The 18,358-nt window shown below is 43.1% G+C and overlaps 1 protein-coding gene across 2 annotated transcripts in view; it reads right to left on the reverse strand.

Moving 5' to 3' along the window:
- The window catches only part of LMCD1 (LIM and cysteine rich domains 1), a 74,840-nt gene that overhangs the window by 20,822 nt on the left and 35,660 nt on the right, over positions 1-18,358 (reverse strand). For both annotated transcript variants that reach the window (XM_075938707.2, XM_006132806.5), the window contains exons 2-3: positions 11,460-11,548; positions 5,059-5,314 (exon numbers count right to left, since the gene is read on the reverse strand). In XM_075938707.2, the coding sequence (XP_075794822.2) occupies positions 5,059-5,314; positions 11,460-11,548 (345 nt within the window). The remainder of the gene's footprint in view (positions 1-5,058; positions 5,315-11,459; positions 11,549-18,358) is intronic.

Below are 18,358 nucleotides of genomic sequence, written 5' to 3' on the forward strand. Positions count from 1 at the left end.
AGCTGTAAGAAAGATCTCTTCAATGTGATGCAATAGAGGTCATTTCAATGGTTTTATCATCTAGAGTCCAGTTGCATTTATTACATGCCGATGGAGTTCCTAGTTACGGATTCATGAAAGTTAAGGAAAAAAAGTTTGCCCAGCCACCGAGCCTCTTGCAGTTTGGACTGTGGTACCTGTGTCCAGATATTTTCCTTCATATTCCCTTTTAAGAAGGAAGGGGATAAAAGAAAACAGCACTTGCTAACATGACATTTATTATGCAAAACTGTAGAGTTCAGCAATAATTGGTTCTCAGAGAAAACAGATATTTAAATAAACTTCATAATTTTCCAATGGTTACATTTGCTATATATATATATATATATATATATATATATATATATATATATAATAAAATGACCAGGACATGTATGTATGGATAGATGGAGGGTACTGTGCTTCATAAGACATGGAGGTAATGTTTAGGGTTTTTTTTTTATATCCTACCATACATTTCAGTTCCACATAGATAAAGTCCATGTGTATTTTTAGTAGCTTGAAATCTGTGCTCAGTTCCTTAAGAACTGAAGTACACACAAGACATTAATAAGCAGCAATGATCGTTATACTACTGAATGCAGACTGACCAGTCACTAAGTTATGTCCCTTATATGTCCCTCCATTTCAACTCACTCCCATGTGAATATGGATTTCAATTCATATTACACACCCTGAGAGTGTTACTTAGCAGTAAAATAGTATCCTTAATAGCTTAGGGCAAACATTAAAATTTTAGTGTTTCCCGCAAGCAAGCTGTACAGCAAGTTGTTTAAAAATGGGAGGTGGTCACAGGGATTCGGTAGTCTAGACAGGGTAAGGTACATTCTTCTGAAACGGCCAGGCTTGGCCCTGCCCACACAATGCCTACGGTAGGTGTACTGGAGACAGTGCTGCTGCCCCCTGCACCTGCCCTCTCTGTGCTCTGGGGCCAGGGCAGGTGCATGCTTGTCCAGTCTCCTCTCCCCCTCTCCACAGGAGGAGCCTGCCTGCTGCACAGTGCCCTGCCTCCTCCCGGTGGTGGGGGCGGGGCCTCACCAGAGGGGGCAGGGCTGTAGATTGGGCTGGGGGCCTGCCTCCCAGTCCTAGCTGCACCAACCGCCCACAGAGATTGTGTCATTCCACTTGATTCAATAGCAAAACTCCCATCTACTATACATGACAGTTTGTCTGTCCATCCAAGAACTCCTACAATGACAAGAGCTAGGACTACCAAATTTGATAGACTGCTGTGTCTTACAGCTTAAAGCAAGGTGAGGGGCTGGTTGTGCTAGGAAAATGGTATGTTCTTGAAATGGGATTGCTTCTCAAAGCCATACAGACGTGAAAGGGGCTGACTGGGGTGCATCCCCCCCATTCTGCGGAGCCAGAGCCCCAAGCCTCACAACCCCCAGGTGCCCTTTAGGGAGGGAGGGCGGGCAAGGGGTCTGATGCTCCTCTCTGCCTCGTTTGTCCAGGAACACGATGCGGTTTCCCCTTGCTCCCTAACACAGGCAAACAGCCAGTATTTTGCTGCATTCCTCACTCTGGCTGGGGAATGCAGGAGCCAGATGAACTTGGACCTGCCCCAACCAGGGGACATGCACGCCTACCCCACCTATGCCCACAGGCGCTGCAGTGGATAGGCACGTCTCACCTGGCCCCAAGCGGCAACAAACGAGAGGGCCAGAGTCCTCTCTCCCTGGGACAGCCTGCATACTGAACCCCTCATTCCCAGCCCCACCCCACAGCAATGATTCAAATGAATCAGACATAAAAAGTTAAGGATGTGAGCAATGCCAGGTAAGTTTTCTAGTTGCTCTAATCAATGTGTACATCTACACAGCAATTAAAAATATCTGCAACTGGGCTGGGTCAGTGGACTCCAGCTGTAGGGCTACAATATTGCTGTGAAGACATTTGGGCTCAGTCTGGACTGTAGATTATTAGAGCCCCCTCCCCCTCATGGTGCCCCAGAGCTAAGGGTCTAGCCTAGGCCCCAAACTTTTACACTGTCATATGGGGGGAGGGATAGCTCAGTGATTTGAGCATCGGCCTGCTAAACCCAGGTTTGTGAACTCAATCCTTGAGGAGGCCATTTAGGGATTTGGGGCAAAAATTTGTCAGGGATGGCACTTGGTCCTGCTGTGAAGGCAGGGGACTGGACTCAATGACCTTTCAAGGTCCCTTCCAGTTCTAAGAGATAGGCAATCTCCATTAATTAAAGTTATATAACCCCACAACTCCAGCCCATGGGTCACATGCAGCCTATTTAAGCCAGCCATAGCTGTGTTGGGAGTCTTATTCCAGTGTAGACTCAAGTAATGAGGCCAGGGTTTGGCTGTTTTTCCACCTGGAGTTACGGAAATTTTTGCATTCCAAACAATTGTTAGTCCATTGTAAATCCCAGTCTCTGTAGCTGCTTTTGAGTTGACTGAATTTATGGAGGATCCTCATTCCTTTCAAGTGACAATGAACTTTTTAAAAACATGCATATTAAGTCAGTCCCCCTACCTGTAACATTAGAAGGTCATCTAGAGCCTTTGTAGGATATTTGCCAACATACGTGATGCCTCCAAACGCAACTCCCTAACTTGTCCCTCAAACCACCTTGTGCTCACTACCTCAATTTCCATGCATCACTTGCTTCTGGAGAGACTGCAAGTCCCAGCAGAATTGAGAGGCCTCATTTCTCACTATTCCAAGCCAGCTGGAAATAGGAGAGACTAGAATTCTATGAAAAAATCATGTTTTCACAAGCATTCTGGAAAGATTTCTGGATGCAAGATACTGAGAACAAGGGAAGGCAGGGAAAGCTTTTTGGCAGAGAACTGGCGCTTGATCATTCTGGGAGAGCTCATTTCAATTGGAAAGGGATGATTGAGTATCTAGTCATTTGCAGAGGGGTAAGGACAACAGTGGCTACAGAAGCAAAGTGTTGAACAGATGCAAGTCATCACTTATGGCCATGAGCATGGGTTGGCAGTAATGAGTGCTAGTCATTACACAAGCAAGAGGGCTGCATTCAATAGGATTATTCACATGAGTAAGGATTATTCACATGAGTAAGCAAATGAGGAATTTATTCTGTGCAAGGGTTTATTATGGCCTTGGACCTGAATCTGTAGACTTCTGGGCAGGGACCAGATCTTTTCCCACCTGAATATTGCTTACTGTTCTGTTGGAACTATGGGTGTGTCTAGACTACAGGGTTGTGTTGACAAAAAGTCCACTTTTGTCGACAAAACTATACCTGCGTCTACACTGCCGCTGAGTTGTCAACGTAACGTTGACAGAACTCAGCAGTTTTGTCGATGGCGGTAAACCCCGTTCAATGAGAAATAATGCCTTTTGTCAATAGAGTTCTGTCGACAGAAGGCATTATTGCATCTGAACTGTCCTTTGCGTCTACACTGTCATGTTGACAAAGCGGCTTGCTTTGTCAACAGAACTGGATGTAGTCTAGACGCTCTTTGTCTACAGAAGCTTTGTTGACAGTATCTGTCGACAAAACTTTTGTCGACTAAAGCTTGTAGTCTAGACGTACCCTATAAGTAAACATCTTCCCCAATTTTGAAGTCATGCTTAAGGGATGGTATTAACTGGTCTCCATCTGCATATTTATACAGTGGCACAAATATGAAACTTGCATGCATCATTCTTATTAGCCAGTTAACAACCAAGGGAACATCAACACAGCAACATTATTTTGAAATAACTTAGTCCATGTCTACACAGTAGGCAGTTGTCAAAATACTGTCAAGCTAGAGGACTGCTTTCTCCGACTCCTGTAACCCTCATTGTAGGGAAGTCGGAGGAAGAGTGCTCTGTTTCAAAGTAAGTGCTGTGTAGACACTCCCAATTTCAAAATAAGCTATGCAATTGACATGGAATAAGCTATGCAAATTGAGCTGAGTTAAGCCCTGCTTTGTAGACACCATAAGATACTGACCTAAAAACAAGCTACAAAAGCTATTAAATTTAAACTACAAAGTAAACATTTTACAATGGCTGCTGTAGTTTGTGTGTCTGCAGAAATAACAGAAGAAAATCCAGAAGCCTACTGAGAATTAAAAAGGAAGTAATACTTCATCCTAGAGAGACGTAGAACCCGCATGTGATTTAGATTAGAAAATGAGCACTGATTGTGCTTCTGGTTAAATGGAGACATATTGCACCTCAAACTAAGCCCACACTGTTTATGGCCTTAGAGTCAAGAAAAAAAATACATGGCTCCTTTAAAAGGAGATTGTCTCAATAGCAAATCTGAAATAACCATTCAATAAAAATGGAGACTCATACAGGAAATTTGCAAAAACAGCATCAGATGTAGATACTGTGTGGGTCCTGTCAGCATTAATATTATGGTTTTGATTTGAAAGATGGAGTGAAGTACAGTTTACTTTCAGCTAAACTTTACTCAGAGCCCTGAAATGTGTCACAATTACCAACTTCAGTTAAGAATGCCAAAATTTAAGTAGGTCTTGCATTTAGACTTGCAGGAGAGAGAGTCAGACCAATACAGCAAGTACCCATGGGATATCCGCATCGGTATTGTTTAGGCTTTGGAACAAACTGCAACATTCCATCTTCCTTATGACCATCCTGAAGAAAGCTGAGAAACTCTGCTTTATGCATTTTATGTTTTCATCTTAAAAATACTTGCGTAGGCTGCAAATTTGGTATAACCAAAAGTACAGAAGATATGCTTATCCAGTAATTTGTTTAAATTGGGCATTAGCTATATTAATGTGATGGCCTTTCCCTTTGTAAGATACATTTCTAGGAGAAACATTAATGTAAGTGAATCTAACCCCCCATATAGCTCCTCTCCAAAAAACCCACAAACCTACCACAAGCCATCTTATTGTTGCAGCCTGTAACTACTGAAGTTATTTCTGCAGTTGTGTGGTTTTCATAATATACCAACAATTGCATGATCTTTAACTTCAAAAGAAGCCACTGCTTTTAATGGCAACATTTCCAAAGGGGACTTTGGTAGGCAATGGAGAGCAGATTGCTCCTTTGGTGAATCCTTACCAGCTTCTGGGTCAGTCCTGGTGGAGCCCACTCGTAAGTTATTGTGTCAAATGTTGGATCTTTCCGAGACACAATGGGATTGGTGATGATCATACGGTTCCTTTTGTAGATGCGAACGCCGTCCCCACCTTTCACCCGGGCAGTAAGTGTAGAATACTTGGAGTCAGACAACAAGCGGCCAATTTTCCGATCATCTTCTGCATCAGAGCTCAGACCGTGATCCTCCTGGCTACATTTGCATGACTTGCATATCTTCCTGTGGCAGACAAATGAGATCATCCTTTTGATATAAGCAGAACCTTGATCGGCATGTGCTCTTTTTGAAGGCTCAGCACTGAACTTTAGTAACTTTAAAGGTTAAATATTAAATGGGATCATGACATAAGACAAAAGGGCTTTGTGAGGCCAACTATATTTGGGAAGGTAGCATGATATGGCCCAAAGGAATTTACAGGGGTATGAAATCTAAAAACTGTCAATGCCAGACTGTTGTCCCTGACAAAGGAGGGTGCAGCAGCACACATTAACCAACTTTGCTGTGTTGCAGCGGATTAGCAGACAGCCAGTTCTGATGAATTTATAAAGGATGCTCAAAGACCTGATTAGTTTCATGGTAGTACAACATGCAGTTTTCAATAGCAAAGCATTGGCCTCCATTATTGGGGCTTATACTTTATTGCAAGGGTTTTTGGTAGTCAAACTATAAATTCATATTCTTTTTCTTGGCAATCAAATTCCATAGTTTTGAAAGCAAAAGGCTAAATTAATTTTTTGTATAACTGAGTTCAGTGGAATTTGACAGTAATGATTAACTTGATAATTCTTTAGAATTAGTGAGTAATTTAGAATTATCAAGTTATACAATACTGAACTTTGAAGGTTGAGATTTTCATGCTGCATAGGTGGGGAAGTCAGGAATTCACAGTTGTATGTGACATTACATATTACATGCTGGAAACCTGTAGTAGTACACAGATTTCATATGTATTGTACATATGAAACTGCAGTACTTAACTACATAACATACTGAAAACACAATGGAACAAAACATTCATGCTTGTAACAGTTGTTAGATTCTCAAATCATAATTCTTGTTTATATGCTGGTGTAACCCTTCTGACCCTTCTTACACTGGACAGAAGTTACCTTCTAATTTTTAATCTGTTTCTTTTTGGTTTGCAACTGTTCAATACTTTGGTATTATTCCTCATCTTATCCTGAATAGGAGTTAACATCTATGCTGCTCAAACAAGTGTGTTACTGGTAGAATTCTTGGGTAGATTTTGCCTAAAGTTAAAAAAAAAAAAAAAAAACTGAAAGTGGGATATCTAGAAACACAAAAGAGATTTCTGATACTAACCATCCTGTTGAGAACTCCAGTTTGGTCAAAAATAGGTGTAGGATAACTATTGCTAAGGTAGACCTGTTCATGTGTGCAAATTAACAGCCTGTGAAACCAAAGCTTTTGAATTTTCACTTTTGCCAGCCACGTTTGTCACTTTTGTCCTTGACAGCAAGGAGGCTGTGAGTGGAATATTTACTATGGACATTTGGCATTATCCTCCTGGCTTGTGTCTGATTTGAAAACGAGCAAGTACAGACAGCATGGGTTTCCTTTAAAAAGCATGTTTTGAGTAATTGTAAACAGGCTTCTTAGCCTGTGAACACACATAGGATTACAGTATATAAGCCCATATGCAATGCATCAGGTGTCTAAAGTCTGAAAGAGTATAATTACTTTGGCACTAAGTCCCATTCCTGCTGTGTCATTGAATAGCATCAAGTACATGTCTGCTGTTTTGCAACAGGCTGATGCCAAAAGGAAAAAATGTTGGCTCTTTTGGCTGGGCTCCCCCAAGGTAGAATGCAACAAGAATTCTTCAACAGTAGCACAATGAGCCACCCTCCTTCAGTATCAGTCCCCCAAAAGTTATGTCAAAGCATACATCAATATTCAGTTTCATTTACCAAAATTCTGAGAATTATGCAGGACTGCAGTAAGTGATACTCTAGGATTCACACCCTGTTCAAATTCCTGCCCAAATTTTATTGCACAGTGCAATTTTTAAAAATATTTAGTACAAGAGAAGAGGATCCACAGTTACGAACGGGGCCCTCTCCCTGGTCTCCAGCAGACTAGGGAGAGGAAGCAAAGCGGCGGAGCATGCGGGCAGCGGACAGCCCAGACAAGTCTGGGCTGTCCGCTGCCCTCGGGCTCCGCGGCTTTGCTCTGCTTTGCTCCCAGTCCCCCTGGTCTGCAGACCAGGGAGTCTGGGAGCAAAGCAGAGCAAAGCCGCGGAGCCCGAGGGCAGCAGGACAGCCATGGCGTGTCTGGGCTGTCCTGCTGCCCCCGTGCTCCGCAGCTTTGCTCCGGACGCCTGTGGTACAGCAGCTGGGGCGCTGCCGGTTGGTCCCGTAGCGCTGCTCTGGGCGCTACTGGACCAACCCGGCAGCACCCCAGCTGCTCTGCCCCAGGCGTCCCCAAGTCAGCCGCTGCTGAAACTGACCAGTGGCTGACTACAGGAAGCCCCTGCCCCGGGCTTCCTGGAATCAGCCGCTGATCAGTTTCAGCAGCGGCTGACTTGGGGATGCCTGGGGTTCTTAAGTTGAATCTGTATGTAAGTCAGAACTGGCATCCAGATTCAGCCGCTGTTGAAACGGATACAGATTCAGCCGCTGTTGAAACGGATACAGATTCAACTTAAGAACAAACCTACAGTCCCTATCTTGTACGTAACCCAGGGACTGCCTGTACTTAATCTACACCGCTCTGTAGACAGAAAGGTGTAGTCTAGACACAGCCTAGGTTAATACATTATTGGGTCAAAAATAATCCTTACGTCTCAGTATGTCACCTGCAACATGTTGGCAGAGTTTAGTGCAGTTGGGTGATCCTGATCCAAACCTAGACAGCTAAAAGTCTATTTTCCTTGGTTGTGCAAGTCTCTAGCCAGCTAGTGTTTTCTTACAGATTTTATATTATAGCCTATTCTATTAACAGCAGGCAATCCCATCAGAGCAGTTATAGTTTCTTGGCTCCAAAGAAACCATTATGTAAGTGAAGCTGAACGTGTGTTTTTATTTGTACAAGATGATGTATCATTAGTTGGATTTTGGCATCTATGTAGCCTTCATCCAAATATCACCTTAAAAAGGGTTCTAGGTACAGCCACATCTGCACAGTAGAGATGTGGAATGAAGCCATTTGTTTCCTTAAAACCCCCCCACTACTATAAAAAGTGCCTACTAAAGAGAAGAATTATTGCCTCACACTTAGGTAATCATTTAAATGAAAAAAAGCCACCACAAAAAAAACCACACCCCCTTCTGTAGCTGCTCTGGAGAACTACCTGGGGACAAAGTGAGACATTTAATCCTCTCAGTCATGAACCCCCATAAAAAACTTACAGCATTCTCTGAAGTGATTTATATGGACCAGCTGGTCATGACTTCAAAGGGGTATTTGCCATTTGGAGATAGCTAAGTCATAGGGATGTCCCGATTATACCTTCTCCCCATACCCATCAGGAACTGTAGCCAGCAGCAGCAGAGCCTAGACATGATGAACAAGTATGGATATTTCTCAGAAAATACTTGCCATGACTAACACTCTTCCCCATTTCAAGCTGCTCCCATGAGGGGGAATATTTCATATGAATGTTGTGCCCCTAAGTTTCCCTTATGTGCTGCATAGTGAGCTAAGGTGTGTGTAGTGTGGTGTGGTGGGATTTAGATCTTTGCAGAGACTCAGATGGGACTGACTCCTTGCTGTATGGGGCCTGGCCATGTGGTACCTAGCAACTAGTGACCGGAGGGGCCGCCCTCTGCAGGAAGCCAGGTAACTTTGGTCAGCTGGAGAACAAAGTGATAATGTTTGCCCAGAACAAGAACAAATTGTAAAGGAAGACTAATCCCAAGAGGCTTTGTGGGGCTGTTGGAAGAAGGAGAGCCTTCTGGGGTGGAACTACAAAGGGGTTGGAGGGCAGCTCTGGGATGGATTTTGCAGTAACAGTCCATTCTCCACTTTAACCCGAGAGGTCTAGAACACAGCCTAACCACCCCTTCTGGTTTTAGAATGCTGGCCAAGTCACTCCAGAGCCAAGCAGTCAGGGGTTCATTATTCCCTTAGGAAAAACGTGTACAACCAAAGGGTCCAGTTCAGGTTCACTCACTGAAGGGAGCTGATGGCTCCAAAGTTCAGGCCCAAGGGACTTACCCAATGAGAATGTGACCCAATGAGAATGTGACCCTAAAAGGGTCAGTGTACTAAAGGGGTCCTCCTAGGAACTGTTGCAGAGCTGTTTGAGGGCATGGATTTGTGGATCCGAGATACTCCCTTTGCCTTTGTTTCCAGCAGAAGAGGGTGGGGCTTGGAGACATTTTGACTAGTATTGAATAAAGTTAGAACAGCATAAAGAATGACTGCAGTTCTTCATCGTAGGCTTGTATGTCAAAAGGTGTCTGGATAGAATCAATGGTAGCTCAACACACTGGGCCACTGACAATGTTCCCTCTAAGTTTTTCCATCTATGTGCAGAATAAATGGTGTTATATGCACCAAGACATGTGCATATGTGCACCACCAAACATGTTGCTGGCTATAGTCAGCTGTAAGCACTCTGCCAATCATCTGGGCAGCACCTGAATCTCTCCTGGGCAGCTGCAGGGAGACTGGCCACTGATAGTTTGCACAAAGTCTGGCTAGAGAGACAAGTCCACTCCTGAATATATATTTTTTTAATTCTGAATTTGTATCCTTTCAATTGTTACTTTCATTAGCTGCACTGTGGCAGATTTAGGAGGATTTGGGGGGGAAAAGGACATGATTGTTATCCTGTGGTCACTTCAGCACCCTTCTGAGAATGGTTGAGTGGCACAAAGCAAAGTTGGAGCAAGTGTCATGAACACAACATACCAGACTGGTGTTTGAGGAACACACTAACTATTATAAATTGTAAGCACACAGGGATAAACACTTGACATTATAAGCCTAGCTACTATGCCTGAGAACTTCCAAGAGTTGAAGAACCCAGAGAAGCAAACGAAGGGGAAGTCTAGCAGTACTTAACTGTGAAGTGTTTATATCATTTGGCTTATGTTTCAGACCCTCTTACTGGTAGTATTGATTCTGGTCTAAGAAAGGACAAGAGGAGGATGGTTTTAAGCTTGGTTTTCCCCCTGCCTTGATCCTAGAACTACAGAGTTCTATAGGATGCCAGAATAGAAGGGATATTATCTGCTAGTTTGTATCTTCTGGGTCATTCTTCATTCACTAAAAGCCAATCCCTACTTCTGGAGAGGGTTCTAGTGAAGCAATTTTTTGCTAAAAATCCCTTTCCCTCTCCACTATGCCACCAACACACCTTGGAGGCAGTTCCCAAATATGGGGGCTTCCCCTAGAACCCATAATGAGCCTATTAATACTAGTGTTATAATAATTCTCCAATCTTAGTACAGTGGGCACTAGACAATTTGGGTGAGAGACAGTCCCGCCCAGACCGGCGGGGGGGGGGGGGGGGGAGGGAGGGGAAGAAGAGAAGAAGAGACAGACAGACAGACAGACAGACCTAAAAAGGTGGAGGAGGAGGACATACACCTTGCTGGTAGGGTGAACAGGACATCAGTCTCCAAGTATCATGTTAAGTCCGCAATTTTTATTTATTTCTTTAATTTTTGGATGGGGTTGGAGGAGAAGATCAGCTAACCAGAAAGAGGGAGAGAAGAGAAGAGGAGAACAGGTCAAGGGTTACTTCTACACTGTGCAGTTAACCTGGCTGATTGGCACCCAAGTCTGAGCACTTGGGTTTGCTTATACAGAAGTAGACTTTCAAAGCACAAGACCGTATCATGGTGTCCTCACTGTTTTTGTTCTTACACACGTGTGTCTGGGGGAATTTTCCATGGTTCTTTATGCTTAGATACTCAAAGGATTCTTCTCTAGTCAGTTGTGTCAATTGTGGAGGATCATACCTGTGTCTCAGGAAGACTTGGAGGATGAACACTCAAGTGATCTTGTCTGTATCTTCACTGCAAAGTGGGCAGGTTCCAGTCTGAGCTTGAAACCACACAGCTTTAACCCATAACCCCAGATGTACATGCTAACACAGGTTCAAAGCAAAAAAGAGGCTCACGCTGAAGGGTTACCACAAAAATCATATGTAGGTGCATGAGCTAAGGCTACAGTGTCAATGTATCATAAGACCAGAAGGCCTTCGCACACGATCTACCCCCCCCCACCACTGTCTTCCCCAGCTCTGAGTATGCACAGACTGCAGTTCCATTTCTCCTCCAACAATCATTTATCAGTTTTCACTTATGCTGAGAGCCAGTGAAGTTCGATTATAGGGAAAACCCACAAGGGAGACATTTATAGGAGAACCCTCCAGCAGAAGATAAATTACCTCCAAGAATGTGGCTCAAAGCCTGTACACATCCCTCGGCATCTTAGGCAAGGCACACCTCTTCCTGATTGCTGCTGGCTTATAGACATCTGGAAGAGAAAAAAGTTTTGAGTGTGTATATATATATCTTGGCCCCGAGTCCTTTCATTGTGTGTTGCTTCTTAAGCATGTTGACTCCTTTACAACTATGCCTTTTGTGGTTTGAGGGCTCCACATCAATAAATCATTGGGTAACTGACTACACACAGTTCAGCAAGACAGCTGAAAATGTTCTGGCTTTGAATGTAGATGAAAAGGGAAGGAGAATGCTGATGGACTATCAGGGTGCTAGCTCCCAATAATTCTACCATCCATTATAAAACCACTGAAATAAAACCTCTAGGGGCTAATAAGTTAGTCCCACCAATCAGTACAATTGGAAACTTCTTATCAAAGCTAAATTTCAGACCCCTTTCCTTCTAGCCCATTCATTTAATAGACAGGCGCTGCATTTTAGCCACAATCTAAACAGATGTTTTGAGACTGGTTAGGAGTATGTTTTATATTTAGTTTTAGCTCAGGATATTGAATTACCACTTATATTTTCCATTTAGGGGGTTGCTTGAGATGCATCTATTAATGTGAGAAGAAATGATCTCCTATGGAGTCTTGCTGAGAGGTGATCAATGAACTAAGTCTCAAACTTACAACAACTTGGTATGTACACAGTATACATACCAACTCCAGACTATTGAGTAAGAATGACTGAACTCTTCAGTGTTTTTATATTAATCTAAGGGGGGGGGGGGCTCTTCAATCTAGCAGAGAAAGGCGTAGTGTGAGCTAATAGTGGAGTTGATCTTGACAGTCAGACTAGAAAGACGACCTCTTTTAAAAAAGGTAATTAACCACTGGAACAGTTTGCCAAGGGTCATGGTGGAGTCTCCATCACTGAATTTTAAAAAGGGGAGATTGGATAGCTTTTGCAAGGCACCTGCTGTAGGAATAATTAGGGGCAGTTCTATGAACTGTGCTACTCAAGAGCTCAGATTAGATGATCACAGTGCTCCTTTCTGGCTTTTGAGTCTATGAATCTGAGTTTCATGGGCTGCAAATACAAAGAGAAGGGTTGGAACTTTATCAAACTTGTAAATAAAGTTTGATACTTATCAGTGTCTTGTAACTTGAACAATCCAATTCACAATTCCCCTCCTCTGCCTTCCTCTATCTATTTTTGGATCTGGACTTCTAATACTCCCATCATTTGACTAAGTGGGTTGTGCCCATGAAAGCTATACCATGTACATGTTGTTAGTCTTTAAGATGCTGCTAGACTATTGCTTGTTTAAGTTTTTCCAGTTACGGACTAACTCAGCTACCTCTGAAGCTTAAGTTTATATATATATATATATATAACACACACACACCCACCCCCCCACCCACCACACCCCACCCACGTGCCAACAGTGTCTATGTACATTGGATAAACGTCTCAGATGCTTCACCAAAGAATCAATGCACACAACAGATAGACATTATAAAAAAAAAGGTATTGTCTCAATGACTTATTACCCGCATACTGCTTCAAAGACGTTTTCACACCAGACTTGAAAGAGAAACCGCTGAACTGTCATTCATGCTTAAATTTGACACTTTAGCATCTGTTAAGACTCCCCCCCCCGCATAATTACCTTACCTATTACAAAGATAGCTTCACCAATTATCACCTCTAATATCATTAGCTCACAAACATTTACCTCCCCCCCCCCCCATCCTCCCTCAGTTCTGAAATTTGATTTGTCCTTTTTATATGCGTTCACTTTTTTGATTGTATCCCTTTGGTATATATGGTCATGCCTATTTTCTTCCACAATTTGATCTGAGGAAGTGGGTCTGGCCCATGAAAGCTCATCACCCAATAAGCCATCTTGTTAGTTCTGTCTTTTGTTTTGGCTTTTGCCATGAGAGAAACTGCCAGGAAGAAGGGACTGAGTGAGAGGCATTATTTACATATAAATTTCCCACCTATTTGTTAATTGTGCGCAAGGACACAGAGACACCAGCACAATTTAAAAAACCCACGAATCAATGATCAGCGGTTAAAAAGCTAAACTGCCCACTTAAACAGAGACCAGATTTTAAGGGAAATCCCCCCCCCGGCACCTCATGGGGGGCTCTCCCCCTCCATTTGCTGCCTCCTCACCCCACCATGTAGAGGCTGCACCATTCTAGTTGTTCAGAGAAACTGCAAAGAAGAAACCACACACTCTTCACCATGCTCCTCCTACAAGTCTAAATCGGTGGCTTTTAATGTATTGAAGTTACAACAGCTTGCCTTTCATTTGGTATTATAGTCAGACAGAACATCCTCTCAAAGCAAGAGAGATGAATAGGAGCTAAGGGTCATTACTTTATGGGACTATTCTCAGGTCATGCAAGTTTAAGGGTTTCTCTGGGAAGCTATTCCTGATTATCTGCATATGTAGACACTTATTCCAGAATCAGAATGCTTTATTCTGAATTAGTTTATACCAATTTATCTTAGTTCACCTTGCAACCCCCTCCAAAAAGCCTCCTTTTTGGGTCAGTACATCTGCAATCAACACTAAAATTTAAGAAAATAAATGAAAATTGTACAATTTTCAAAGTCCTATGACATGAAATAGACCCAAAAAGGACCATGAATTTGGCAGGTCCTTATATACATTGGGGTAACATACTACAGTTAACATTTTATTGATAAACAGTGTATCCAAACCCTTATCCCCAACCTCTGCATTATCAGAATCCCTTATGGGTATGTATACACTGCAATTAAACCCATAACTGGCCTATGCCCAGTAATGATTTGCAAACCCCAAGTCCTGGGGTTGTTTAATTGCAGTGTAGCTATTCAGGCTCGACCTGAACTCTAGGACCCTATGAAGCAAGAGGACCCCATAATTTCAGTTCCAGCTGCAACCCAAACTCCACACCACAATTTAACAATCCAGCCACGAGTCAGTTTGCAGAGAGCAGCCAGGGGTGTCTAACTGCAGTGTAAACATGCCCTTCAGCACAAGGCACAGAGGGTACAAAGCAATTTAGATAAGGATATTTGGATAACAGAGCAGAGACCCCCACACAGGATGCAAGGAAGGACAGTGACAAGCCTTGAGGCACAGGGGAGGCCACCTTGCTGCAGAGTGGCTTCTGTCCTCAAATTATCTGAACAAAATCCATGGCTCCCATGCTATTCAGATAGCTGGGAGCGGGCTTCCTTGTTCACCCTACAGAGACTCAAATGTATTTGAGAGTATGGCACGTCTCCATCTGTCATGTTATGTTTGCAGATGGTTTCCATGGTGAAGGGGAAACATGGTGGGGAAATAGATAAATGCCCAAGTGAGGAAGAGAAAAAAAATCTGATTACACTTTATGCTATTCATTCAAGATAGATGGCAGACTACGTTTATAATCGTGTACACACGGCAGATTAGATGCGACTTTCTGAATTTAGAGAATGTGAAATGTCTGACAAGAACCAAGACTGAAGTAAGTTTCAAGAGGAAAAACCCACTATGGAGAAGTGATTGTGGCATCCTGAATTTCAGCCTGTCGTTATCTCTAGACCTTAACTGGGCTAAAGACTCAGACAGAGAATTCAAGTTATCCCCCCCCTCCCCACACACAAAATTTTGCCAACTAATAGGATTTGAAAAAAGTCAAGTCAAGACCTACCCCAGACTCCCAATTAAAAAAAAAAATTATAATCAAGACTGATCTCAAAATATGATTTACTCTTAGACTTTGTAGCCTTCCCTCACTCCATGTGAGAATTCAGATGTTGCCAACTCATTAAGTTTAGAGTAAAGAATTTTGGCCTCGTGGGATTTTCCACTTGAGGACACAATGGAGATCAGGGACCCATTGCCATAGGATTGGCCTCTATCCCAAAAAGCTCATGCTGCCATGCTTTGCAGTAGAGGGAGGTTGTGACATGGGAACTGGGTTTAACTTAATCTCATAAAAGATCTAAGCATCCTTTGGAAGGTAGTCATATTTAGCTTCTGTGAGCAACATAGGATTTAGATTACAGGTTCGACCTCCCTGGTCTGGCACCCTCAGGACCTGAGCAGTCCTAAAGCAGGGAGCTGGTTAGACCAGGGAAAAAAAAAAAAAAATATATCAATGCTCCCCTCCTAGCCCTGCTTCCGATCTTCTCTCCGAGCTATAGGGATCCCAAGGCTGGGGCTCTCTGCCTAGCCACTGGCAGCCACAGCTGGCCATCCAAAGGGGAGGTGGGAGGATGGTGATCCCCAGCCCTGCCCAGCCACCACTGGCTCTGACTACTCCCTCCCCTGCAGGACTCGCAGCTGCCTCCTGTGCTTCACCTCTGGCACTTTTTGGTCCAGCACCATCCATGGTCCAGCACAGCCCCAGCTTTGAGAGGTTCAACTGGTAGTGACTTTCACTTGTGTTAATGCCTCATTAGAAATACCCCAACATATCAAGTCTCTTGTAAGTGCCAGTGCTGTCTGGCTTTCTGGAGAGAGGCGTACTAAATCAAGTTCTGACCTTTCTGGAGTTAGGCAGACTGGGTTTTTCTTCTTCCAGACAGACAAAGCATCACACATGGCTCTCCATATTAAAAATATCCTTTGTTCTTAAAGAGACCGCTCCAATTGGTAGCTCAACATCCATTATTCCCTTCTAAATTGTTAAAACTACTTCAGGATCCATTTATACACAAATACGCAAGCCATTAAAAGAGCACAAAGGCTGCAAAGATGAAGTGGTCTCCCCTGCACACAGCCTCAGAGAGATCACAGGAGACAGGCTCCCTGCTCAGTTCAATTGCAATTCTGGCCTGGGCACCTGCAGAGGAAGCCCTGTTCCACCCCACGCTGCAGCATCCCTATTGTGCAAAGAATCTTCAGGGAAGATAAAGGATCTATTAAGTCTCCATTGGGCCTTGTACAAGTTGTAATCCCCTCCACCCACAGGCATAACTTGGGAATGTTAAGGCAGGTTTTCATGGGAATGGGAGAATCCCATATCTGAAACAAAAGCCTCCCCTTGCCAAATTTAAAGTCTCTTCTCCAGAACATAATTCAGCTTTTCATAGAAATGGACAAATTTAAAAATAAAAACCTAAAGACAAAACCCCATCATCTTTCCTTTCCTAGTTGTATTCTTGGAAGCCACTGAACTGCTTTGATCTAAGAGGCAAGTTTGTCCAAGACAGAACATAAGGAAAAATTGAGCCCAAATGTTTAAAGCCACTCAGAACAGGGTCTTATTACATATAGTGTTGAACAATCTTAATAGGCAGTACTAGCTGCCTTCCCTAACACAATATATATTTTCACTGCCAAATAATTTGGGCTTAACCCCTCCGTTCCAAATCTTAGAACTACTGAAACTGATGCAGAAGAAACTGAACTATATTTCCCTTCATTCCTGCTATGAAACTTCTGAGTCAACGGTTGGAAAGGGCAGGGACATTAAACAGAAGAACTGAATGTAGCACTTATCTCTGGTAGTCTCATGCACCTTCCATTAAGTTGCAAAGAAGCCATCTGGGGAGTATCCCTCATCCCTGCTCATCCATGCAACAGCCAAAGCTTTGCACATCATGTAACTGCTGTGGCACATACAGCAGTCCATAGATTGCTTCTGGAGAATGGTCTCTCCCAAGATGGAATGTTGCAGATAGTGAGTTTTACTTGTCTTTGTCATCTTGTTACTATTTACTCAGCTCCCACCTCTGTTGAACTGTGGCCATGAAATACTGGGCAGTTTGGACAGATCAACTATATTCAGATGCAGGAAATGTACATAATGGGTATTGAACCTCCTCTCAGTCACTGATCCCACACCATACTCCCTTTATGGTGTGAATGTCTTTGCATGCCTTGTGGTGACAAGACTGACAGGGAGAGCCCTGCAAATACACAAGTGTGGATATGGATAGCTGTTGCTCATTTTCCACAGACACGGATGTGGATACACATTTGATCTTTAGAATCCTAAACAATTTGTGGCTATCCGCTTTATGTCCAGGAGTATCAGCATTCATGGATATGGATATCCAGGGAACATTTTTTGCAGATGCAGATCGATACAAATTTGGCTTCCACCCAGGGCACTAGTTTGAATACTAGCTTTCGAGAGACCCACTATAGCTACGGCTACACTGTAGCCTTCTTGCAGAAAAGCTTATGCAAATGAAGTGCGGCATGGAATATTGCTGTGCTTTGTTTGCATAATTAGCAGTCGCTTTTGCACAAGAGGCTTTTGCCCAAAAAAGGAGCTGTATAGACAGCTCCTTTTTGCACAAAAACCCCTTAGGCAAGAGCTGTTTTTCCTCTTTTATACACAGCTCCTTTTTGTGCAAGCGCGGCTAATTATGCAAATGAAGCACAGCTATATGCCACACCCCACTTCATCTGCATAAGCATATCCTCAAGAAGGCCACACTGTAGCCTGTCCACTTCAAAGCTGTAGAATTTTAAGAGCAGTTTAAGTAGACCAAAGATTTTTCTTTATTTCCATTAATAAAAGGCTACATATAAATTCCCAAAGTTGTTCAAGAATAATTTGTGGACTTTAGCAGCGCCCTGCACAGAAAAAGTTTGTTCCTGAAGCCATAAGAGTGAGCCATGGATATCCATATTTACAATCACTGATGTGGATACCAAAGTATATGAAGCAGATACACAAAGCTCCAGTTTTTAGGAGTTGCCTCAACACAGGAGGAATAAGATCTAGAGATTTTAGAACTCTTTTATAATAAAGTCCCAGTTATCATTAGTACTACCTGTAATTAGATGTTAGAGTCTGCACTGAAGAGTATTTATCCTTGAGCAACTTAAAAAAAATTAAGGAGAGGGAGAAGAGGATGAGAGAAGCTGTTCTCAGTGGTGACAGAACAAGGA

The sequence above is a fragment of the Pelodiscus sinensis genome, chromosome 11 (genome assembly GCF_052426305.1).
Source record: "Pelodiscus sinensis isolate ZL-2025 chromosome 11, ASM5242630v1, whole genome shotgun sequence".
In the NCBI taxonomy this organism is placed as follows: Eukaryota; Metazoa; Chordata; order Testudines; family Trionychidae; genus Pelodiscus; species Pelodiscus sinensis.